Below are 27,094 nucleotides of genomic sequence, written 5' to 3' on the forward strand. Positions count from 1 at the left end.
TCACATCCTTTTTTCCGTGTGCCTTAGAGTGTTTTCCAGGAGGCTCTGCTCCATGATCTTGCCAGATATGGTCTGTAATTGCATGGGTCTTCCTCCTTTCCCTTTTTAAAAACATGGATTTTTTTCCCTTTTTCAGTCAGTGGTAACTTCACTGGTCTGCCGATCTCAAATATGATGGATAGGGGCTTTGCCACTTCACCTGCCAGTTTCCTCTGGACCCACAGATGCATCTCTTCAGGTTCTATGGGCTTGTACATCTTCAGGTTCCTTATATGGTCTCAAACCTGATCTTCTGCTACAGGGGTTTTTTCTCCATTCTCCCGGTCCCTGCCTTTGGTTTCTGCAGCTCAGGTGGTTCCAGAATTATTCTGTTCAGTTCACAACATGTCCCCTGACTTTTTTTTGCTTCCTAGGCTTGTGCAAAATCTTCTGGAGACTTACTGTGGAGTTGAAGTTGCTGCACCCACGACTATTATCCATCTATATTCCGTACAATTATTATGTCTCTTGAATTCTCTGGAGATAAAATTAAAATAGAGCTTTTGTAATTTTTTTTCCATCTCAAGCCTTTGTTTTTGTTTCCCCCTTCTCTTTAACAACCTTGTTTCCCAGGAGACCACTTGATATGTTCTCATGTTTCCAAGAGACTGCAGTTCAATAGGTTGAGAGTTAATTGGCAGCTGGGAGTTTCCAGATGTTTATATGCTTGCCCAAAAAGCTGTCCACTGATAGTAAATGAACAGCTGGAAAGACAATCCAAACAAAGCATCTTTAGCTGATTGACATATGTCTGGAAAACATGGCATGTTTGAGAGAAATGGAATTGAAATTAGGAACAGCTAAGAGCAAGTCCTTCATTATCAATAATTAGTCAATTAGATTTTTTGTTCAAATTCAGAAATAATTCACAAGCACTGTACTGACTCAGTCCTTACCGTCCATAGAAGTAGATGACAGAAATAATGCATAGGCTCTACACTAACCTTCCTTAGGAGATGTGTTGAGAAATGTTCGTTATACTGCTGAACATTGGCAATTCAAAGGGGCTGGATAGTGAAAATTATTTATAATGGAATGTGAAGTCTTTCACCCAAAAATCATGTTCACATCCAGCTCAGACAGCTGATGGCAAGTGAGCTGTTGAGCTATTTAAGAGCTTACTATCAAATACTTTTTTTCCAGTGAAATAAGTGGTTCTGTACACAATCATAAGTTTCAGCAGGGAAAATTGATTGTTCTGAAATTGTTTTCCATCGGGGAAATCAAAATGAAAAAAAACCATAAAAAGCAAACAAACAAACAAACAAACAAACAACAAACCAAAAAACACAACCAAACCACTTTTTCCACCAATTTCTTTTCTCTGCAAAACCCAGTATATCTGCTCCATATGATATTATTCCTGGACTCAGTTGTTTAGTGTGTTGTACGTTGTAGTGTTCAGCTGAGTGTCCAGTGGTCTGTTCTTTAAGCAACAGTCTTCAGGAAAGAAGAGCCCTTTGGAGGGCCCATACAGATGCGCATTGATAGAGGTAACCTAGGAAAAGTAACACCTGAAAGAGGTTCTACAGTTGTCATTCCATTAAACACAACACAAAGGATAGATCAATTATTTTGATGTTTTGTGGGTGAATGGGGGGAGTGGGCAGGGCAGGGTGGTTCAAGAAATAGCATTGCCTTTCATCCTCATGCAAAAGGAGCTGAAATATAGAAATACTTGCAGGACTGAATAATAGATATGTATTGTTTTATTAGAGACCACGTTTCTGAAAAATACTATTTTAAGTGATGGCTAGTGCCATCAGCATATGTGCCTTAGAGAACAATTTTGTGGTAAGTAAAGGGCAGACAAAAAATACGCCCAAACTCTCTTTTTCGAGACCAGTTATGAACATTAAGCTCTGCTTTATTCCGTTTGGCCACAGTTAGGATGGAACCTCTTACTGTCTCTAAGCAACAAGGTCTTACTTAAAATAAATGAGATATTATTTTTCATTCAAATATTACTTTTTGCCCAACAAGAGTGGGACAGATTGTGATTCACATGCATGATGTATGAATGGGAAGGGAAAATGAAACACTTCAATATTTGGCCCTGGAAAGCAGGGTGGCTTTTTTGTCTGACCATATGAAAGGGTAGATTCCTTTTCCATTTCAACAATCTTTTTGTCCATAACACCATGTTTGGGAAATCAGTGATGTTTGACACATTCCACTAAGTACTGTTTCTAGGAGTCTGGCACTTCTACCACTTTCACCAACATGTTTGGAGAGGACTTAGTGGAGCTTTCTCTCTGATGAGAACTTACCCCTACACACATGCAGTGTGGATCTTGGAAGGGAAATTTGCTCCTTCAGGGCAGAGTCATCTTCTGTCTATTCAGTCTGAATTACAGTCATGATACTGTAGGAGTTGCAGGACATTCTTAACCTGAACTGTCATCATGTCCATCACAATGAGGAGAAAAATATAGCTATCATTATGGAATAGTGCATAGTTTATCTCTGTAGCAGCGTGCTATAATGTGCTTAATTAGACTGTATCAGCTGCTCCACGTCTGCTACTAAAGGGAGACTTTCTTATTGTGTCTAGTAAACAGAGAGCTCTCAGCCTGTGATTTAGCACTGAAATTAAATTTAAGCATAGTTTCCCATTTGATTATTGAGCTATGGGTGACTTTTAAGGATCCTTTTCAATCCATTACTTTTGCTAGCTGCAAACTCTCTGCCACTCTTTCTTCCCCTTCTTTGGTAGATACAGACTAAGTGAAAACTCATCCACTTAAAGGGGAAGAAATCAACATAATTCCAAGTCAAGTATGCAAACTTTTGCTGCTACTCAGTCTCCTTCCTTGATTGTCACCTTCTGTTTTTGACTCTCAATTACTGAGACATAATAAATGTGATTGGTTTGAATAAGCTGAAAGTAACAAGACCTCCAGAAAGTAATACAGCGTAAGAAATAGTGAAAAAAATGTTCTTTTTTTTTCATGCCAAATTATATCTTTATTGTGAGAGGAATAGGGTGACTTCCACAAGATAATCTTTGAGAAAAAAAATATGTATATTTATAAGAAAAAAAAATCTCCCTGGTCTCTTGTATGTACTAATCTATTAAAAGGACTGTAAGGAAGAAATGAACAAGTGTGTATTTCTTCAGTAATGTTATCTAAGGAACCAGCTTGGGAAAAAGAGTGGACAAAATGTCACAGTGGTAATCAAAGCTGAAAAGTTCATAGTCTACTGTTTACTTACCTGTTACGTACTTTATATGTGCATGGGGAGAAGGTGAGTGGGTCAAAATGAGATTATGGAACATGTTTCTTTCTTTGGTAGTCTCTCTGTACTCGTGCTGCTCTTGAAAGGTACCCGCAGTTTGAGGGACATGTTGCCTGAACCTTGAAAGATAGGATTCCTCCATTTCAAGGAGCTGGAGGGGTGGCAGACATTCTGAAGTAATTTCAGAGAAAATGTCCTCTGCATAACAAGCACTTTTTTGCTGCAGGGACTGGCAGGTTTTCAGTATACTGCAGTAAGAAGAAATAATTTGATCACATCAGGCACACAACTGGAGTGAGACATTGCGACATCAACCAGTTTTACGAGAAGGCAAACATGGATGTGGGGAGAGAAGGTAGAACAGGTCCCTACCTTGATGTGGCCTTGTTCTTTGTAGTTGATAAGACAACTTTTTGGGAGAATCAAGGACATAATCCATTGGAGCATCTCTGAAGTGCTAATGATCTGTGGATCGGGGATGTTTTAGACTGATTGTTTGGGCTTTGATATAATTTTGTGTAAGAGTGCGAGCCAGAGAGCAGCAGCTAATGCAGGGTGGAAGCCTTCTGGTGAGATGCAAATAGGGCAACTACTTGTGGGTGCAAGCCAGGCTAAACAATAGAACTACCCTTCTGCAGTAGAAAGTCCCAAGTCCTTGTATACCCTCTACAGAAAATACTTGATACAAAAGGAGCCCTTCAACATGATATGGCAATAAAGCGCTTATTCCCAGTGCTGCTGCTGGAGCAGGAGTAGGATCTTATGCCCCACCTTACCATTACATGGAATCTTTGAGATCCCTAATCCTGTGCATTCTTCTGTCTCTGGCACTTAAATATGTATTCAAAGAAAAACAAGCAGTCCTAGGTACACTGTTGCTCACAGGCCTCAGAGGAAGCAATGATAGCTTCATTTCGTGACTCTCGATTACTCCCTTGCTAAGGAGAGATTTTTATGATTGATTTACTGGGAATGGGATGATGACAGGAAAATGGTTTGTTCTACATCTCAATTTTAAATGGATCTTCTCTGAAGCAGTGCTGTTACTGAGGTTATGCTTTTTTGTTTACAGGCTGTGCCTTCCTAACATACTGCGAAAGGGAGTCTGCTCTAAAGGCCCAGAGCGCACTGCATGAACAGAAGACACTGCCGGGGGTGAGTCCAGACTGATAACATTTTTTTTTTTAATCTAAAATGAGTTACATATGGAGTTCTCATCTCAGATTTGGAAGCATAATGTCTCCGTTTGTTTGGATGATTCACTATTTGCATTGGGCTAATAAAATCAAGATACTACCAACCCACCCAAATGGTTTCCATGCACAAAAAAAAAAAAAAAAAAAAAAAGGATTTTTGCTTTTATTGGTAGTCAGGAAAACAGTAATTAACTGGTTATGGGCTGGGTCCTACCAGCCTGACTCAGCTAAGGAAAGTCTTTAGGATTCTGACCACTACAATGAAATGTTAGAAGTGCTCACCAGGTATTTCTTCATATTATTTTTCTTCCCTGAAGCAAGGTGTGGCTGCAGGAAATCAAGAAACAGATCACATTATTGAGTTATCACAAAATGAAAACATATTCCTGATGACAAAGTGGTTTGACTCAGTTACTTTAGTATTCAAGCAGCTGTAGCAGATTGGAAAGGCGGTGAGACAAGGAGAAAAGAGAGAGAGGAAAGACGAACACAGGATAATGAGGAAAATTATTCACATGAGCAAGATCTAAGGTTCAGACAACACAAGCAAAACTAAAAATAGAATCAGCATTATGTGGGGAAGACCTGCCCTGCTGGGATGGGTTTCTAGTTTAGCAGTTACCCAGCGGAGGGGAGCAGAGAGAGACTATTTAGATTCAACCAATGTATGTGGATTGGGAACAGTCAAGTCCTCCTGTAGCTAGAATAGGGCTGATTTCCCAATGACACAAAAGTCAGTGATCAAGTAATTAAGAGGGGGATCCTGAGGGTTCCAAGTTGCATCTAAAATGAGAGGAAATCTATCCAAAAGTCTGCCCTTATTAGCTGATGTTGAATGACTGAGTCCTGCGTAGCCATAACCTTTCCATCACACCTAAGACACATCCCTTGTTCTATGCTGCTGAAGAAAGTGTTGACTCTGCTCTGCTTGTTTCCATCATCCCGGGTCTATTTACCAATCTCTAAGCCACCTTGCCAGTATGAAGATACCCACGCACTTGCTCATCTACATCTATCTTTGCTTAAAAGGCCATACCTTATGTAAATATATACGTACTTCATTCCCTAAAAATATTTCTGTCAGCTGACGACTCCCTCTGAATAATTTTTTTTCCTAGAGACTCCTTAGCAGCAGATTGAAAGTAACTTCAGTCTTGTTGGGGTTTAGGTTTTTCTTCCCCCTACACCCCTCTGATGTTTTCTTTTTACTTCTGTCTTTTCTGAATGATAGAACTGGATGTTCAAAAAATGAAAATGTGTTGAGTAAGGATGTTTCAGGTAACATTTTAACTGATTTTTTTTAAAAATATGCTTGAAATCAAATATGTATTTATCAAAACCAGAGATAGGTATGTGTCATGTATTTAAAGAGATGAACTGAAATTCCAAATGTTTCCACTAAGACTGTTTGCTCTTCTCATTAGGAGCCAGACTACTCACTTGCACATGGAACTCTTATTTTCTCTGTGAGGCTAAAATCTCATCCTGAATTTGTATGATGTGAATATCTTCAAGAAGACAGTGAGATTGAAGGCTCATAGTTGGGGAGGGAGGGCAAGTGATGTTTAGAATTTTTTTTTCCTTTTTAGTTCTTTATAGGTGCACAGTTCTGAATCTCAACCTGTGTTTTAGGGACTTCAAATCACAAAAGTCTTAAAGTCAAAACTGTCATCTTGGACAGTAGCAAAATTCAACCAGCTTTTGCTTTACGATCAAAACTTCCTGCAGAGGCTACAGTGATTGATTCTAGACTACAGGGAAACAATTTCTTCTTTGGTTTGTGTAGTTTCTATTACATATACACCATACTGACTTTAGAGGCCTTTTTTTTGTTTTCTTTTACACTTTCAGGAGATACATCAGGATCTGATTGAATCGGGAACAGTGAATCTTCTGTCTAAAATAGCAACCAAGTTTTTGAGAGTTCTGAACGCTGAATTCTCCCTTCCCTTTCATTTCCAGTTCTATTTGTCTCAGGATAAAGGTTTACTTTCCAACAACAAGCCCTCTGCATGCAGTTTCTGCCAAGTTTCTGAACTCATCTTCTGAATGATGTCACTGTAGTTTATTTAAGGAAAGCAGTCTTGTCTCTTGATAAACTATCATGCCTGGATACTGTTTTATAGTGCCTATGTGAGTAGCAGGGAATTATTTATTACTTACCTGTCTGTTCTTGATAACATGCACCAACAATATCAACCATAGTTCATCAACATAAAATAAAAAGCACTTTTAAGGTCAGGCGTCTAAGTCCTCATTCACGTGAGTTCACAAATGACATATCTACAACATCTTCTCTTGAGACTCCACTGCCTATGACACAAACAGCGCTGAGGAGGTATCAAAAATAATTAACAGGCCTGGAAAAGAAAAAAGTAAATAGTACTAGAGTAAGCCCTTCTTTCCCATCCCCCAGATAACAGTACATTTTCCTGCTCTTGCAATATTGCTGTTTGTGTTCTTTGTATTATAAAACACAGAAATGAGTCATTTTAAATAATATTCACATGAATGTTAATGTATGGAAATGGTGAGGCATGAGGAGTTTTTGTCCAGATTCAGACGCCTTGCCTCTTAGCTATGTATCACTTTGTTTTTAGTGGAGTGGCTACATGCACATATTTTACAGTAATTACTTTCTGGATGTGCTTTGTAAGATGACAGAAATATGTTTCACATATTTCTATGTTATATGTGGGGCATAAACTCATCTTGTGGAATAATCAAAAGACTTCCAAGCAGGTATGTGTTGATTAATAAAGTCTTTATGGCACTTTGTTTTTGGGCGGGAAGGAATCATGATAGATATTTTGAAGCAACTAGAATGGAATGTAAAACATAAAATTATCAGTTGGATCCTTTTCATGCGAATGACTGAATTAGGCTCTTTTGGACAGCTTGAAATTGTTTTGCCTAAAACAGAAGGTTAATGTATCAGAGTCTGTATGTGTGTGTAAAGAGTGCTTTGTGAGTTTTGGACAATTCAAATTCTAGCGTTTACTTGTGATTGTTTATTTTACATATAATAGACTAGCTGGATGATGAAGTATATTAGTTCTTTAATAATTTATAGAAATGCTTTGATGTTGCAGTAATTACATTAAAGGTCACATATCAAAGGTAATTTGGTTGAGCAGCTGTGATGGTTTCTCAGAAGCAATCAATATTGCTGTCCATGGCGCTGATTTCACCAAGGGGACTGCCAGATTAAAGGAGGCTTATTACCAGACAGACAGACACGGGGGAAATCAAGAACAGATTGGAGAGATGCACTATTCTCTTTCCTCACCTATAATTAACACTGTTCACCATAATCTGTGCTAATCCTCCATAGTGGGAAACCACCTTGGGTTGTTTTGTTTTGTTTTTTTTTTTCTAGAATTATAAAAAGTGAATCAGGAGTAATTTGGGGGAGCAGGAGAAAGAAAGTAAAAAAAGTAAAAGTTGATTCACCCGGGGGATTTCTGATGCTGATATATGCCTCAATGACAAAATGTGATAACAAAAACACAGCCTTATGGTCTTAGTGAAAGTATGGGGAGGGGGGAAAGTGATCTAGACAATGACAGTGCAACGTATGGGAGAATTATCTGCCTGCAGATTTGGTATAATATTATCTATTTGCCCCACAAAGCTCCACAGGAAATGAAGTCAGGGAAATAAAATTATGTTTTAAGTGTAGTCATTTTGGTTACAAATTATAGTGAAGCGAACTTTTTCTCCCCTTTCTTTTTTTCTTTCTGCAGTGAATGGCAGAGGATAATGCTGAGAAATGTAATTACGCTATCAAGATCTACTTTTATTTATAGCACAAATAAACTGAGCTCATGTATGATAAGCACAGCAGCACTTTTTTTCCTCTAGTTCTTTGTGGCTCTCTCAGGCAGTAGGAGCGAACAATCCATGTATACTTGGTTGGAGGCACTGTCTCTTTGCATAATGTTAAAACATTCTTGTAAGACTTGCAAAGAATAACTATGAAATTAAGTAGCTAAGAAACTGTTAACCTCAGCAATCTGTGGGGCTTATTCTGTCTGGGAAATAGACCGGGTTTTCTTACTGTATCTGTTCTTCCTGAAAGGGAGAGTGGTACTTCTGGTGTGCTAAATTTCTCAGTGCGTAACATAATTAGTTTTCTTCCTAACTGTTCTGATATCCTTTGTCTCTTCTGCCATCTAGAAAAAACACATTCTGTTTTATTCATTGTATGCAAAAATATGCATCTCTAACATTAGAAGACAGGTAAGCTCATAAAACTCATATTAAACTGATTTTAAAACAAACAAACAAAAAAACCAACCCCTTCTCTAACTGAAATGAAGTTGCCCTTAGTTTAAAAAAAAAAGAAAGGAAGTTTTTCTATGTTACTGGTCTTCTCTGGCTCAAATTCTTATGCATATGTAAGGAAAGACCTGAACATGGAGGGGAGGACAGAGAATGCCTTGCAAAGACTAGCCTCTCTTAAAACCTTGTAATAAGGCTTAAATGAGACATAAGTGTCATCTGGACTTCAGAAGTTCTGCACATATAACGTTGATTTCACTGTTCAAGCAGACTTTGAAATTTTACAGTCTTATTGCCTTTTTTTTTTTTAATGTTTCAAAGCTTTTTTCCAAAAGCTTATTAGAAAACCATTAAACCACATATCACCCTGCATACTGTGTTATGCCAAAAATGGTATTATATTCCCTCAACTTCTCATTTGAAAAGTTGTCTCTACTGATGTAAATTGCAATTTGGTCAGCAGTGGTAGTCTGGATGGGTTCCATTGATTAAAGTAGCCTGCTGAACACACAGCCTGCTCACCATGCCCTTTAGATTTTGAAAGAAAACACATTTAATTGTTCCCTTGGGAGAAACATGTCTGTTTTCTGAAGTTAAAAATGAAGATGAAAAGAAATAAAAACAGATTTGAGGGAAGAGACTTGCAGAAAAAAAAAAAAGAAAGAAAAACAAAACCACCACCAACAAACTAAAAAAATCAACCAAACGAACAACAAAAAAAAAAAAACCCAACTAGTCCTGTAGAATTTCTCCAGAAATTGTCTCTAAAATCTTTGGGTATCAATGTCATGGTTAAAGAGACTTTTTTTATTTTTTTTTACCCCTTATTTTCTACTTCCAATTGACCAGCAAGTAAAGGGCCTTTTGGATCTTGCTTTGGGTTAAGGAGGGAGAGGAGAGGGAGAGGAAGCTATATGCACTTTCCATTTGCTAAAAAACCCTGTAGTTTGACAGTGCTGTTCTGTTCACCAGATGAGATGAAACACCTGGGTCCTATCTGCTTGGTAAACATTAAAGTTCCATTTCACTAGTTAAAGATTGGCTTCTGTATCCCTATAAGGCAGCCTCTAGAATACAAAGTAAACTCTCTCGCTGCTACCCAGTCCAAAGAGCTTTGGAGAAAAAGCATACAGTTACAGCATCCTGACAGAACCAGTGTGTTGGATGCATGCTGTTATCTCAGCTGAGACTGGTGTATTCATCACCTTTGTGGTGGCTAACCAAGCTCAGCTTGATATGCAAAACGGGAACAGGGCTTCTCAGCCCTGAGATTTGGTAGCATTTGAAAAATGATGCACAAAAAAAATAAATTATAAAGATAGTATTGTCTTGTCTTTTTAATTTGACACCTTTTGGGTCTCTAAGGATGATTTCCAAGTTATTCAACAAAAGCTTTTGCTGGACCTTCATTTGCTTTATGTGTTATTCAATGACAACTTTTCTCTCTGACGTGTCTGCCATAGGAGGATCAATCTAATTTTATGTACAACTGTAAAGATGAATGATAAGTAGAAAGGATTCAGGCAAGTACAAGCTGAATAAATTATAAAGGGCAAATGATGACAGGACTGGGGGTCCCAAGAGACAGTGATATGATAACAGAAACTAAAGACGAATTTATGATGGATGTAGTTAGCATGTACTGAGGCTGTTAATTCTTCAGGGTAGTTTTACAACTTCTTGTGATTGGAGCAATCAAAGTATTTCATTTTAAAGAGATGCTGTATATTTTCACTTGTCTGTTCTGAATATTTGTATGTATGTCCTCATTTACATGCATAGCAGTAAACTCCCATAGGCTAGTCAAGCTTACCTCCCATCAAAGGACCTCTATTCTCCAAACCGTAATGCCACTGTTTATGCATAAATAAATAGATAATGTATAACAATTTGAGGGCAAAGCTGGATCTCAGGAAAAAAAAAGTTTGCATTTTCATAGAACACAGCAATCAAATTTTTTTACACCCTGCAAGCAGCTGAGCACCTTCAGCTACCTTCAAAGCCAAGCCTAGAGATTGAGTTAGCTCACAGATCCCTGATGAAAAATGCTATATAACAAGTTTCAGGTAGGTCAAATTTTGGGCTTAAGCTGCTTTAAGAGCAGCTGATGCAGCATCATGAAGTTAGAAGCAAATCTGATCTCAGAGCAGTTCTTGATTGCATTTCATTCATACTCTTATTTCTAACTCTTGTTCCTTATTATTAAGGATATTTGCATGAAAATGATCTTTTCTCCTTCCTCTGAAGAGTTATCTCTTGTCTGTGAGTAATGCTTACTCTGGCCTACATTTGTGAATGCCATGGCTTGATTCTGACTTCATTTACACAAGTGTAAATCAGCAGTGATCTGATTGAGGTCAAGGGATTTATATGGCGTAGGAAAGAGCAGACTCAGCTATATTTATCACTGCTGAAATGATGTCATCGTGAAAAGTACCATAGCTCTAAATGAGGAAACATATTTTTACCAAGAATCTTTGCATGCGAATATATGATCTCACAGAACTCTGAGCATCCCTGACACCTGCTGGGCCATTCGATAGCTCCCATGGGCTTTTTACTAGAGAGAGGTCCCAGTTCTAAACTGTAGGAATTAAAGGTGGTTCAACAGTGCTAGCCATTATATACTAATGAACCCTAAGCACTTCTATTCCAAGTTGCATCACCCTACTGATTCAGCAGTGATGGGATCCCAGGAATAACTTGCAAGCAGCAAGCCTCCTCTCGTCATCCCATGTTCACAGTCACAGAGAGATAGAGGAAGAGGACAAGTACCCTTTAACATTTCATTCTTTCAGTCATATGGGTGACAGAGTGAGACATTACCTATTCCAGGAGTCATTGTTCATAGGCTAACCTTTCCGTAAACACCCACTTCCCACGTTTGCACTACATAGTAATGGAGAAGCATGTACTGGTTGTGATCTGTAGTGCAAGGCCTATGTAAGCTTTTAGTAAAGCACCTAGTCAAAAATCCTGCATAACTGTGGGATTTGGATTTCTGCCTATGTAGATGGCGATATGCCCATCTATACTGTAGGTTTACCAGTGACAGCTGTACTGCTCTCAGCCTACACTGGTGTAAGCTGTCTGCCCTATGTTTTTCATGCAGTGTATACTTGCCTTAAAATCATTCAGATGCTCAGTGACATGAAAGTAATTTTTTTTTAAGTACAAAGGTTGAAGACCACACACAAGAGTGATGGATGTATGTATACCTGCCACCAAGATAATTATCGTTGAACCCCACAGACCCATGTCTTGGTCTAATTTAATTTAAATAGCACATATAATAGCAATGAAAACATGAAAACACGGCTTGAATGCTGTGGAGCAACTACATTCCCTGACTGCAATTCCTAGAGGGTGTTTATAGAGTAAGGACTTGAATCTTGCCTGAAACATTATTTCTGCTAGTGCTACTTATGTTATGTAGGTTAAGAACATCTACGGATGTTGAAAACATTTCAGTTGCAGAGTAGACAGGCTGCAAGCCTTACTATGTGAAATCCAGCCACTGGCTGCAGATCTTTTAAAAATAAAATGTTTAAAAAGCTGTATTTCCCGTATTAAATAATCTAAAAGCATGATTCATGCATTAAACTTGAAACTGTTCTTTAAGTGAAGAACACCTTTAAAGAACTATCTCAGCTGGAATGCTTTTGGGAGTGGCAAAAACTGTCCTGTCTCTCCACTTACGAATAACTTCTGATAGGACTTGACGTGATGTAACCCATTTAGCTTCTGTGTTTCCCTTCTGCTGCACTCTTACTTTGGCAGGGAGAAAGTGGTGGGGATTGACTGACCATGAGATTGCACTATCAGTTCAGGCAAGCAGGTATCTTAAGTGACTTTGCTCTGTTGAGTAGCTGCAGTGAGAGACTTACAGTGGCACCACATGTATGAGTTGCTGCACTTGGCAGGTTCCCAGCAATGTCAAATCTCTCTGATTAGTTTCTGTAAGTACAAGGACAAAATTAAGCCTAACCAATTTTTCAAAGAAGAAATGTGCATTTCCCATTTTTCTCTTTAATGGGAACTTCTTATATCTTGTTTCTCACACTTATGCTCCCCTCCCCTTCCCACCATGTCATCCTTTTTAAAAAAAAATCTTGTTAAAATACAATTTCTTGTAAAAACGTGTGCCTTCTACTTTCTTTGATTTCTGTAACATACTTCAACCTTGATACGCATTCATTTTCAGCACCAAATGAGTCCTATGGTGCTAAGGTAGTTGTTCCCTTTCTTTCCCCTTAGGTATGGTAAACTACAGTCCTCAAAGCCTCTGCTACTTTCTAGTGCATGTTTTCTTTGGCATGTCGTGAAAAATGACTGTTTTGATCACTGGCAGGTTTTGGCAGAGCAAGTCTTGTCCAGCTATAACTAATCCATTCCAAGCTCAGGTTGCTCCTTCAAACAGATGAAGAAAATTTATTTTCTCTTGTTCTTAGAATGGCTCAGTAATTTCTATGCTAGGGCAGTGACTTTGCATGGTAAATATGTAACTGATAAGACATGCTGGCATGAGTTTCTTATTTCATTTATAGCTTTGATCACTGGAAGAGCATTTTGTTTTCAGGATGGTAAAACTGGAATCAGTTTTTCTTGGTCTTTTTATTTATGCTTAGCTTACTGTCAAGGTCTTCCTTGGTAAATATCTGAGATGTTGCTTCTGTCCTTTGCATTACTTTGTAGTGTCCTTTCTCAATAAAGTCACACTAGAGACTCATGTCTGGCCGAGCATCCTTTTCTCCTTTTCTCCTCCATCCCATCTTATACTGCATGTCTGTCCTTGCCATTTCTTATCTCCTTTGTAGATTTGCTGGAAACATTAGCCTATGTTCCCGTAATGCCTACTTGGTGAAATGAGTTGAGATTACAGCTGCTGAGGAGGAACACCTTGCTTCCCATGTATTTTTCCCAGACAAAAGTAGAGACTTAACTTGCTGATCCTGTTCACGTTTTGTGGCGCCACACACATATAGATTGCAGAGTTGGCTTGTTCTAAATCTGATGTCTCTGGAAATTATGAGGCTCGGTGTATATAAGATTTTCAATGTACATTTGTGTTGCCTAAGAGAAACAAGACAGCCAGGAGAGGGTTGTACATGCTATGTTCTCTTGTCTATTCTTCCTTAGAGCAACTGGGGAGTGACTAGGGATTGATTTCTGTGTCTCTGCTTATCCTGCACAGGGGAAGGGAGGTGGGATGTATATACAGGGGGGCAAACCTTGCAGGCTAGCTGTTTTGGTGGTAGCAGCCTCCTGCTCCCACCTTGTTATTTCTTCTGCTACTGCACCTTCACATTGCTTGACATGACACATACTTTCACCTGGGAGGGGAGAAGCTAAGACATTCCTGGGGAAGCTGGGCATGTGTCACTAGCATTCAACAAGCACAATGCTTCTGAGAAGATCCTGAGAAAATGCTTGCATTTGTGAGCTTTGTATGTTTTTTTTTTTCCGGAAACTATAGTACAGGTTTTACAAATGTGGATATACTACAAAGAGTAAAATACAGATGTGAATCCCTTCAAAGACAGTGTCTCCTGTCCCAGTGGAGGTCCCAAATTTATCTATATTACTATGTGTTTCTCTTTTATTTTTATTCTGTTAAGCCTCAAACCTTTTCTATCAGCACTCTGAACCCAAGCTGCCATAGCACAATGGTAATGCCTCTAAAGTGAGCCTGTCCAAACTAATTTAGCTGGCCTTGTTGAGTGAAGTGCAACAATTAAGCAGACAGCACAAATGGGTCCAGATAAATCGAGTATTTACAATTATTCCGGTTTGGATAATCTAATGTGATATTCACTGTGCAGCTAAAAAAATATGTTTCCCAGTGAGGAGGGGCTCTTATTCAGCACTCTTGTTGGCTGGGTGTAAAGTTGAAGTAACTCCATGGGCTCTGGCAGAGTTTAAGCTTCTTTACATCAGTGCAGCTCAAATGAGAATCTCATCCTATTTCTTTAGATGCTCTGTGAAGCTGCCTCCCTTCAGCTGCGCTTGCACTTTAGAGATACAGCCAGGGGAGCTGGAAGGTCATTTCTTTTTTTTTTTATTTCCTTGGCCAGGGTTGAGTTGTTGAACTCACTCACTTTGGGGAATCCAGCTTCCTTTGAGCACCTCTTCACTCTCCAGAACTGAAACACTGACTGACAACTTGAGTTACTTTCCAGATCTGGCATTGCTGCTGACTTTCTGGATAGCATTGGATCAGATCCCATCATTACTAATGCCTCTCTTTCTTGGTAATAGCACCTTATGGCTGTGTCCTGCCTTTCCACTAATTTCAACTGAAAACCCATAGCAATCCCAGTTGAAAGGCAGGGGATTTATACCAGCAGATCTATGTTAAAAGGCAGATTGCTGCTACTTTCTGCTTCATTTCTTTTCAGGATACATTGCTCCTCCTTCCCTCCTCCTGGTCCCCGCCTCTGCTCAAGCAACACACTGTGTTGCTGGGCAATTTTCACCAACTTAATCACATTTGGGCCCAGTGTTTTTCCTGCAGACCCTTGAGTGTGCAGTGCTTAGGCCTTGGTTATTAGTTTACACAATAAATGAAGCCCATTAGAGGAGGATAATCAGGGCTTGGAGAAGGCCACCTCACTCGTTATCTGAGGAGGTTATGTTAAGCCTCTGTAGTTATTAATCATACTTTCCCATGCAGATAGCTGGAGATTAAGAGTCACATTTATCCTCTTTGCTCCTCATTCTTTCACACTGATGTGCAAACGCTCCTTATAATCGTTGTTATTATGGTTATTCATAGCCCATCCAGGCAGCCAGTCAGCTCCTGAGATGTCACTTGAAGCCTTGCACCTATCCGTGGTGGCCTGATGATACAGATCAGAGCCACTGGAGGTCTCTCCGTTTATAACTTGAAAAACATCCTTGAGAGTCCTAGAAAGTCTCTGCTAGCTATTATTGAATTGCAGTGTCTTGTCCAGAGGCCAAGAGAATTTTGAACAGAAGCCGACACTATTATAGGAGCCAAGTTTAACAGCAACACTCTTGATTTCACTTGCTTTGCTTTTTAATACCAGCTCTAACCTTGAACTTTGACTAAGATGATATGCTACCTTGTGGCTTTTTGAAATCTAGCCTAATGCCCTTTTAATCAGCACAAATGACCCTTCTTCCATTTTTAAAGCACTTAAGTCAACTGGGAGAAAAACAGAATTATACCAGGTGGACTCAACATTGTTTAAAAAAATTGAAGCATTTCTTCCTCCAGAGAAAATTATTTTTCAATATTTTTTTTCCCCTTAGAAATATTTTCGGGTTTTTATCTGTCTCTGTTGTCACGCTCTGTGTGTACATGTGCAAACACACACAAAACAACTCCCCGGAAAATCTTAATCAAAGCCCAGGTACTTGGAGAAAAGAGTTGAAGTCTTTTATCCAATGACTCTAGTTGTGGAACATTTGCTTCAATAAAATTACAGTTAAAGGAACAGTTAACAACCAGCTCCATTCAGCATATAGAGACTGCACCACCCTCCAGTTGCAGACCACATCAGCGTACAACTACTTTCATCTCCTTCCACGCCCATTACTTTTCTTTGTGTCTACTATCAGCTTTACAGAAGCTGTGCTCCATTGTTTTTACTTGTTCCACTTCAAGAAAACTGTTTTTCCTGTGAGTGGGTTTAGCTTCTGAAGCAGTAGCCATGTCAGTGATAAACAGAAATCTTAAACCAGGGAGTCCACAGCATCTACTATGCAAATTATAAATCACCTGTTCATAGAGTTGCTAAAACCTGGATGTACTCTGAACCTGGAGTGTGAGTTACTATATATGTAAGTTTCTCTATCATAAAATTACTTTCCAACCTGTCAGGAATGTCACGTTTCCAGAAGGAACACTTCATGTCATTTCTCCTTTGACTGAAGCAAATAGAACTCCAAGCCCTCATTTCTCCTTAAGAAGTCTAAGTAGATCTGTTTCCCTCACACTTGGAATGATAACACTGATAGGCAATGCCTATCTTCCACAAATGCTGTGCTCAAATACTGATTCTGCATATCTAGGGGAAATCAACACCACTGTTTTGACTTGGAGGTGTACTAGTCTCTGTCGTTCATATCTGGCTTTTCCTTCCTTCTTTTTTTTTTTGGTATTTTTGTCCTAGCCTATACAGTGTGCTTGATAATGTATAAGACTCTTGCCAGGGATTTATGTTTTTGGGTTTAGTTTTGGGTTTGTTTGGTTTTTTTCATTATTTATTTTTAATGAAAGTATTTTCTCTAGAAAATATCAATTTGAGACCTTTCCATTTGAGGGATCATGGTGGGTTTGGTCATGCATTTATTTGAGACTGAGTTTTGGATCTGATAGAAAATTCTTGCTGAATTGAAAAGGCCAGAAAAGCAGAAATCAACCCAAACAGGCAGGCATGACATTTGCTTGACATACGGAGCTTCCCTGATACAAATCCCTGCCTTACCTAATTCAAACTAAAAAGTGAACAGACACAGGCTTTTCCCTGCCCTCCACAGTTAAATTTCCTGCTCACCCGGTTCTTGGCTGTTTGAAGATATTTGCACATGTGCTTCCTTTATTTTCTTCTCCCCTCCCTCTATTTTACAGAAATGCTAAGTAATTTACTGGAAATGCTAAGGACTTTTTTGAGTGGATGAAGATTTTGGTATGGGTCATTGAGGCATAATATCAGACCTGGCTGATTTTAAGATGAGTATATAGGTTCTTGACATGTTGTAATGAGAGTGGACCAGTCATACAGACTGGGAGTTTACTGTACCTGACCTCAGGTTTCATTAAGATGTTGGCAGCTCCTCAGTTGTCTTTCTAAAAACTGGTCTCCTTTGTCTTCCATTAGGTGGGAAAGTGAGGCTGTGAGAAAGTGCACAAAGAAAATACCTACGATTAAGTATAGTTTTGAGGGCTGAACTAGAACCAGGGTTTTAGAAATCTAGATTCAATACTTGCTGTGGGACAGAAGTCAATGAACCCACCTTTGCCTTTATATCCTACCTACAAAATGGAGCTAATTAACCTTCCCCTGATGTTATCTTTTTGATTAGTAGACATTTAGAGTTCTCCAGAGTAGGATTTTTCCTTTCATATGCATCTGTGTTTGTGTACAGTGCTTAGCAGTGACAGCTCCTGCTTTTGACTACAGTGTCCTAGACATTCCTGTGATGCTGACAAAGGATGATAATTGTTGGGAGGGAAAAGCTTTCTTCCAATGTAAGGTGATGGCTCAGGATGATTCTTGCCTTTCAGAAAGGGGCTGCCTCTCTTCTCTTGCTCATGATTGACCTGAAAATAAATAAGGGAAGAGTGACATCCTTACTATTGCTTTTTTTTCCTTCTTCTTTTTTTAAAAAAATTTTCTGTTAGACTCATGCTGTATTTGTCCATACTGTATTTGACATCTGTAATAAAATTTGGGTCAGATATACTTTTCAATAAAAAGAGGTATCCTACAAACAGCCCCGTGCTTACATTAGGGTCATGTCAAGAATAATAGAGACTATTGTCACTGCAGTGAACCTCTGCATTGTACTAAGTATTCCTCACTTCTCTCCTCTCTGCTTCTCTCCAAGACATAATACAAGATGTCCATCGTGTTCTACCACATCTCTCTAAAGGGCACAGAAAGGGAAGTTGGTTAGCAGGGAGCAAAGCTTCCTGAAGTTACTCTAGCATCAATAAGCACAGGGAAAAAGTGAAGCATTTGCCTTGTCTTGCTTGATCATATGTCTCCTCTTGCCTTATGTGAGTGAGACTTTCCTGAAGAAGGAAAGTTTTTTTTGTCGAGGTGAATTTCAGGTTTTTCTTGTTATTCTTCATGTTTTTTTTGTTGTTGGTTGTTGTTGTTGTTTTTCTGTGAATGAATAGTGTCCTGGGGAGAGATGAGGGAATCACATGTTGGCATATGAAAGAGATGGTCCTAGGCAACTTCCTTTCAGTGTTGTCTGCTCAAGGTCTCCCCTGCTCCTCAAAGGTCCACAAATTTCAGACTCCTGTATGTAGAAAGGGTCCTCTCTCTTTTGACTTAGCACTGAGATTCCCTGCTACGTCTGTATGCTGTCCACCCACACAAGAAAAACTCATGTGATACCCCAGACCTGCACCAACCTCTGACCTGTTTACGTCTGGGGATGGCTCTTTACCTCAATTGCCTCATACATCTTGGCCTAATAGCATTAAATCAACACCCACAGCAGTGTGATGGCTCAAAAGTACCTTTGTATACCACCTTTTTGTTTGTCATCTCTTTGTAGCCCTCACGAACACTTTCTACACTGAGCTTCAGTCAAACCTCTTCCAACTCTGATGAGACAATGGGAAACAAAGAGGAGGGACCACTGATTTCATTTCACTGAGATCTCACAAAAGGTTCTGAAGACAGAAGCTGCTCTGATATGCTTTTGCTGGACATTTTCTGTCCCTGAATAGTATTTTCTGGGTTAGATGAGGAAATCTAGTTTCCCCCAAAGTGCAACACGTGCTCTCCTCTGTACAAAGCCCATTTTCACTTGACCAGTGTATCAAGAATTCAGTGTCATCTGCTTGGCACTGAACACCTGCACTTTCCTTCACTTTCTGTCTCTCCTCTCCCTTCTTTTTCCAAAGCCTAGTGACATCCTTTGCTATATTTGAGGTGCTAGCATAGATCAAAGTCCTCCCAGGATCAAACGACGTGCTGCATACAATCCTTACGGTTACAAACAAGGTCTTTCACTGACAGAAACACGTTTCTGTGCTGCATTTTCAGCAGCCTATCAGACTTGATTCAAGGGTAGCTTTTGATTTCACAAGGAAAATCTCTTCTACCCTTCCCCCTCAGTTCTTCAGAAGGAGGAGGAGGGGAAAAACATTCAGTTTGTCTGGAAGAAAAGGGAAAACGGCTTTCTTGAAATTTGGAGAGAGATTTAATATTCCCATGCTATCTACTTAGTTTGCTGTATCAAGTAGAAGACAGGGAACTTTAACGAAGGATGAATGTATCTAATGCAAAAAGCAAGAAAGAGAGGACTGAGGCACTTGCCTGAGTGTCTCTTACATCATTCTGATGGTATTTTTTAGTATCTTGTGGTCTTCACTTCCCAAAAAGATTCTTCCTGTTCAAATATCCCTTCAATAAAACCTTTGATGTTTGAAGTGACAGGTGAGTCCAGGATATGTTTTGAAAGTTGGATAAATGATTCTCAATACAGGATACTAGTTACTATGGGCAACTATTTCCTGTGAGTCTTTTCTTTGTACAGCTTCAAGCAAACCTTCAAAGGAGATGAAGTAAAAATATAAGTATTAATGTACAGTTTTCTGACTAGCTTGTATCTTTTGTATTCTCTCTCTTGGGGTTTCTGAAAAGCTTTCTGAAAATTTAAGTGACGTAGAGGCTGAAAATTGAATGCAAATACTAATTTTGCAAATCCCATTTGTAGAGATTCTCTTTAGCTTCCAGTACTCTGAAAACACACTTTGCTGCACAACTTGGGGTCTTGTTGTGGTTTTTTTTCTTTTTTTTCCTGAACATTTGATAAAAATCCCTTTTATACTGTTTTCAAAAGACAATTCTGTCTGGACCTTGGAAGAAAACCCAACAATATATTATCTTTGCCAGTTCTTATACAGTCAGAAAAATGCAAAAGTAAGGAGTGTAAAAAATAAATAATATGCCTCTCCACATTAATGGAAGAAAAATCTATATTTTTGCTAGGGAAAATAATTGCTGATTAATATTTCTGAACAAATATATTCCATAATTCACATTCTATTATTAAAAAATCAATCAATAGAGAGCTCTTTTTAATAATTAAGTTCAGGAATGTTACTGTTTACTCATAGTGTTTCTGGGTTTGGAGCTGTTCTAGTTCATCTTGAATCATAGCAATGGAAAGGAGCACTTACTTATAAGTGGTATACAGATGAAACATATTGCTTTCAAGAAGAAAATTAGAAATCCTCCCTTGATGCTCACTTCATCAGGGTCTGTTTATTTGCCAGAAGAGTCTTAGTTTCGTTCCTAGCTGGTATTTCTTCTCTAATTTTGAGCATCCACTCTTCTTAGGTTACAAGTAGCTGGCTCACAGGTCCTCAGAAGATATGAAAAAATGTAGACAATATACACTCTGAAAAACTGTTTTTCAGGAAGCAGAAACACGAACCCATTTCAGTCTGTGATTACCCATTATGGGATCACACACTTGCTGGTTTGCCTCAATGGCCTCTCTTCTGGAGTGCATGCAGGGTAAACAACTGTTAATTTCCTTGCTACATAAAGTGTATTTTCTGTCTTATCTGAAGAGAGGAGGTGCTAGTTTCCCTCTGAAGAGTTTCTTTGTTTATTGGTTTGCATGAAACAATCAGGAGAGAAAGGTCTCTAATCACCACATGTTCAAGTGAGATGCAGTGTGCCTTTCTTTCCCACAGTTAATTACTTCAAATTCTTTCCTCTCAAAGTAAAATATGCTAAGATCTAAGTTTCTTTAGCAAGAAAAATCCCCACTGATCATTATAGATAGCTGGTGTGGTAAGTCCAATGTGTAGCAGCACAGCACAGAAAAAAAGGGTCAAATAATTATGAATTCACACACTGGAATGAAAGTTCAAACCTCCACAAAGCATGAAATGGTTACACAGAACAAATAGAAGTGTTCCTATGTATTTTAATATGAGTACCTATGCATTTTAATATGAGAAAATGTGCGTAATACATGGGAGACATGGAAAGATTTGTTGTGGATTCCAGCATTTTCACTGAAAATCTAGCAAATTTTCAAACCCATTCTACAGGTAATTATCCACCTCTGGATCAAAATCTCATCTCCTTGCCTACCTTCAAAGAAATAAATTCAAAATGAAGTCTAGGAAAAAAGTTTCATGGGAAATATGCTGGGGTTAAATGGAGTTAAAATTTGACTTTTTTTGAAAGGAATGCATTCATAGTTTTTCAGATTCTCTATGAAAATGAGCATTATAGAAATCTTCAAAAGTACACCGAAGAAATTTCATGTAACGAAAACAGCTTCATTTAAATGAAAATACTGGTGTAATTCTGATTAAGATTTAAATTCATGAAAAATAAGTAAAATAATGATTTTAGAGTAATTTAAAAGGATGATTTTAAAGTGACTTGAAAGAAAAGGAGGACCTCATTAAACTGGAATACATCATGAAGCGCTCAAACAACTTCAGTGAGGAAGGGGAGGATGCTAGCAGAAAGTGAATCATAAAACCCTGTTGCATTAAGCTCTCTAGATTATGACCTGTAGGGTGTGGACCAGCTTAGCACAGTCCTCAAAGGGCTGGCACAGGAAGCATTGGCAACGTTTCTGCACAGGCTTAATTAAGCACCACAGGCAAACCTTTCCACTGGCCAGACCTAAAGCTGCTCTGCACAACTGAGGTGGCTGAGACATTTTTCTCACTAGCTGCCCATTCCCTTGATAAGGCTTAGGATGCTGGGCTGAGCAAACTATTTCACGATGCTTAGCTTTGGCCCCTGAGCACTCACAGCGTGCTTCAGGTGATTCAGGGCTGTGACCTCTGTGCTTGGTCTGGTCGTGACACCAGCCTTGGCTGTGTATGCAGTGATGTGAGGGACCACTTCTCCCTGGGCTAGGCGGGGAGCCACATGAGCGTGCTGGAGCCTGTGAGATCTACTACAGAGCGATGATACATCCAGTAGCATATGGCCTGTGCGTACACGTAGCAGATCTGCTCGCCGCTGACTCACCGATGCCTCTGCAAGCGGCGCTCACGTGTCTGGGAGAGGTCCCCTCTCTGTGTGGTGAAGTCCTACTGTTGTTTATTCTATGTCATCTTGGGAGTCCACGGGTTTAAGCAGTTGTGTGGAAAAAAAACTAGAGGCCTTAGGAAGCTGGAGTTAAAGCACAGTTTTGCTTTTCCAAAGGGAAGACAATGAGGAGGCTCTTCAGGACTCTTACTCTGTGGCTGGTTTGGATCTCTCTCTCTGTGGATTAGTCAATTACAAATGACTCACTTCTTTGCAGAGAACCCAACTTGGTACTGGGGGGGAGGGATGAAGTTGATTGCATTTTCTGGCAGTAGGTGGGTAGATTTTTCTTATATATGTGTTCAGTAACTGTTTTGTTCTGCTCCCATTGGAACCAGTGAAAAATCTTCATCTGGATTCCCTGAAAGCAGATTTAAGTCAATGACACAACAAACCCCTCTTTTCATGTGAGCTATCCATAATGTCCATTCTCAGCATGTGTGGGAGGAGGTGGAATGGGGCTTAGTGAGCGAACAGTAGAGCTCTTTTATTTTCAAGGACGTTGTTTTTCTTATACTGGGAAGCTGGTGGGAGTTGTGCAGTGAGTAGGTGAATACAATTCTCAGAGGCTGGCTTGGTAGTGGCAGACGTGCAAGTTAAACTGGAAAATGCAGTCATGTGATTTGACTTTTAGATTAAGCTGAAGCAGGAACAATCTTCTGGCATTGCGGTGGTTTTTTGTGAGCCTCTTCATCCAGATATTAACCTCACCTATCTCAAAACCTCTCTCCCTGGGATTTGGTACTTTAGGTTAGCTGTAGGCAACCTTATAGACATCCAAGGCCATCCTACAGTTTGCTGGGTGTACTCAGCATTAGCTTTTTCCCATGGTTCACTGACCCTTTTATAATGCAGAGAGATCTGATGCGTGATCCCACAGGGTCCTCTATGGAGCTGGAGTGGACAGGGTGAAGGAGATAATTACCCATTGGTTTTGCAGCCTTACCTGAATGTTCCCAAACTGTCTTTGTGCACGAGCAGCTGGGTGGTTGGAGTTATTTGAATTGCTGATTTGTACAAACCTGAATAATCTGAGCCTGAAAGCAAGATTACTGCCTCCCTTTAGTGTAGAGAGATGCCCAGGTGACTGTGGCACTGCTGTCCTGGGCTGGGTAGGGCTTTATAGCTCAGATGCTCATCTGTAGCTAGGCTGGCTAGAAGCTGCTCACCTTAGAGACCACAGATATCTGGGTAGGCTTTTACTATAGTTTATTTCTCCAGAGCAGGTATTAACACTTTGAACCCCAGTTCTCAGACTTAATAACTCACCTTGACAGATGGCAGTGTTTCTTTTGGCAATGCCTGTCTGTATTTCCCAGGTGTCCTTCTGTGGGGAGGGGAAAGCAGGGAGCAACACGGACATAGTATTTATTTCAAGTACCTATACAAAGGCTATCTGGAAATGAAAGATTCAAGCTAGACTTTCAAGAGAGTACTGGAAATAAAGCACTGGGACTTCAGCATTTCTTCTCTTGCTTGGCAATATAAAACTGACCATTCCTGTTCTGCAGTAAGTAGAAACAGTCAACCTATCCACTAATTTGGCTCCCAGTGATCCTGGGAGGGAATGCAACCCTATCCTGGGACTTCAGATTTCAAGTTTGTTCCTAGGTTAACTATTAGAAATACAGACTATATTGTGCAAAACACTTTGCCTTTCTGAGACTTGGGCTTTCACTCATAAAAGGAACACAAAGCTCTTGAACTCTTTTGTAAAGTGGTGTAGAAAAATCATGTATTTATTAGCCGGTCCACTGCTCCCCTTGCACAGGAGAAATCACATTATTTTTTCTTAACCATTTCACTATTGTCAGATGCTGGCAAGAACTGCTAAAACACCAAGTGTTTTCCCACCTCTTGGCTTTTAAAAACTCTAAGCCCTTAAAATAAATTTGAAAAACACCAACAAAGCAAAAACCTGAATTTATCATCACCTGGTAGGTCTGGATAGGGCTATTCATGAGAACAATCCAAAGGCCTTCACCTTGACTTCCCAACATAGTTTGATGTGATTTTAATCTGATTATTAGCCTCTTGATACATCTTGCAAGCTTGTAAAAGATACATTGCTGGCAGAAACATTTTCCTTACTGGGGAAACTTTTTGTTGTTGTTGATGTATGTGTTGCCTGCCATAAATACTCATCTGAGAGCCAAAGGTCATTTGGTAGCTGCTTAGCAGCTTCACTTTCTGAAATGAAACTCGAGTGTGTTGGATCTGCAGCAGAAAGCTGGGGGTGTAATATAGATGAGGGAAGATCAGTTCCTTAGCATTGCAGCAGCCAGATTATTTTCTGGCTGCTTTTTTTTTTTTTTTAAATCTTGATGTTTTGTTGTTTTTCACTTTGTTCTCTGTTCTTTTTTAATGTTCAAGTTCCAGTATGAAGTACAGAAGGGGTAGCCTTGCTAACCAAACCCCGTGTGTTTATTTACAGGTCTGCATAGTACAGCCTGTGGCATTAAGGGTGCACTCCCAGTGCCATGACCTTCCCCTGTACTAGCCCAGGGGATTTATCTGCAGAGCAGCAGATGCAAATTTGGGCTTGTTTTCTAGGCTAACCAGAACGATTTGGTAACCAAGGGCAGTGGGTAATCAAACCTTGACTTAAGAATTTCATTATGTGTGCAGAAATAAGGCTGAAGATAAAGCTGAGATTCCGGCTTACGCTTGGTGCGCAACTTAAATGCACCTAAACTAACAAAAAAACCAACCAAACAAAAACCACAAAAACATGAACAAACAAACAAAAAAACCCAAACCAAACCAAAAAATCAGTTTAACCCCATGTCCATTCGGTTTTCTGTTTATTTTTGTAAAGTCTATCTTACTAGTTGCCAATTTCTGCTAGAGCTTGCAATATTTTTAAAAAAACCTCTGTGACCAACGAGACACAGTAAGTCAGATTAGATGATATAACAGCAAGTGATCATTCTAAATTTCTTTATTTATTTTATTTGGGGCACCGGCTTATGTCTCTCTAGATCTCTGAAATAGCCTCATGCAGGATTATTGTGTTTCTGAATCTTCCACAATCTTGATTTGGTGTCAATACTGGGGCAAAAAAATTGCCACTGTTGTAGCCAACAGACCTGTTTGACCCTGGTGCTTAAATGGCATTCACTGCAACTGTAGAAGGACTCATTCATATGAATGTGTATGTGTCTATACATACAAATAAACAACAACAAAACCCAGAAAAGCCTTAAATCTGTCATTTAGAGCAGGTTTTCACTAAACATTTTTGAGAAGTTAGCAGTTTTGGTCATGAAAACAGATGCCATCAATGGCAGAGAGGGAGCTGTCAGAATAACTGCAGTTCCTGGCTACAGAACCAACATCTGTCATCTTCCAGTAGTGAAGGGCAAGTGGCTTGTGATGAGGAGCTACCTGTGTGCAGGATTTGTAGTGCAGGCTAGTTCTCTCTTAAGATTATTACTGTGTTCTTTCCTGTTTAAAACACAAGACACTACCAAATCTTGTGAGCAGAGATGAAGGAAAAATAAGTAGACAAAACTTCTTATTCTCCTGGAAAGCACTGAAATGTTTTCTGAAACAATATTGCTTTCAGCATATTTCTTATTATGGTGGTGTCTCAGATTCATGACTGTACTTTGACCAAGATATTCTGTTTATACTGTTTTGATGACACCTGGGATTACAAAACAAATAAGTAAACCTGCTCTGAAACTGGTAGAAAACTTTCCTCTAAAATTACATCTAATCACTGATAATATGCAGTAATATTTCTTCTGTAAAGTATCAGTTCTCTCTTCACAGGAGAGAAATACACTTCAAAGCCTTGAAGTGTGTATTAAATGGAGCGGTGTTTTTCTGGCCAGCCCTGGTTATGTGTGGTCACACAGATGATCTCTAGCAGACTGACACTGCCAGGCAGTTGTTGGTGTAGCTTATGTGCTTCACACCTAAGCTGTTGAACACAGGAAAAACTTCTCTGCTTGTAGGTGACCTACAATGACCCAAGCTGGCACATTGATGCTATTGGACAACTGGTGTCATCCAGCTGCTAGAGCAACCATCAATCTGAATTGTTTTCTTTGTAGCATATCCCATGAGCTGTGCCTGGTTTTCTGGTGGTGTGAGGAAGTTTACCACAACAGCAATTACTGCATTATGAAAAGAAAGGGTATGCCTGAGTGATAAAGTCACATTTTGTGCCCATGGTTATGTTTCATCTTCCCTAATTTCAGCCTAACAAAGGTTAAATATTTAAGGGTTTTTTTTTCTTGCAGCCATCGCAGAACAGTAGTTGAGTGTGGCTAGTCATCTCACCTTTTCTTTTTCATTGAACAGAAAGTGACCCAATGGTTAGGACTCCCTGGTCATGCTAAGTGAAACTGCTCTGACAGCACGGTTTGTGAATTAAATCTGGTCCCCTGGACCTAAGCAAATCAGTAGCCAGTTCTCCAAAATGAAGCCAGTCAGAAAGTAGGTTTTCATCCTATTAACCCACATACTTAGAAGATTTAGCATTATGCAGCTTGTTATAAGCTCTTCACTGTTTTTATTAAACTATTTATCTGAGGTAACTTCATATTT

The 27,094-nt window shown here is 39.4% G+C and overlaps 1 protein-coding gene across 15 annotated transcripts in view; it reads left to right on the top strand.

Moving 5' to 3' along the window:
• CELF4 (CUGBP Elav-like family member 4) overlaps positions 1–27,094 on the top strand; it is a 699,885-nt gene that overhangs the window by 86,813 nt on the left and 585,978 nt on the right. For all 15 annotated transcript variants that reach the window (XR_003532179.1, XM_027671059.1, XM_027671061.1 and 12 more), the window contains exon 2: positions 4,352–4,434. Coding sequence is in view for 14 of the 15 variants with exons in the window: in XM_027671059.1 (XP_027526860.1) it covers positions 4,352–4,434 (83 nt within the window). In the remaining variant the exon portion in view is untranslated. The remainder of the gene's footprint in view (positions 1–4,351; positions 4,435–27,094) is intronic.

This window comes from Neopelma chrysocephalum, unplaced genomic scaffold, assembly GCF_003984885.1.
Source record: "Neopelma chrysocephalum unplaced genomic scaffold, ASM398488v2 Primary Assembly neopelma1_97027, whole genome shotgun sequence".
Lineage (NCBI taxonomy): Eukaryota > Metazoa > Chordata > Aves > Passeriformes > Pipridae > Neopelma > Neopelma chrysocephalum.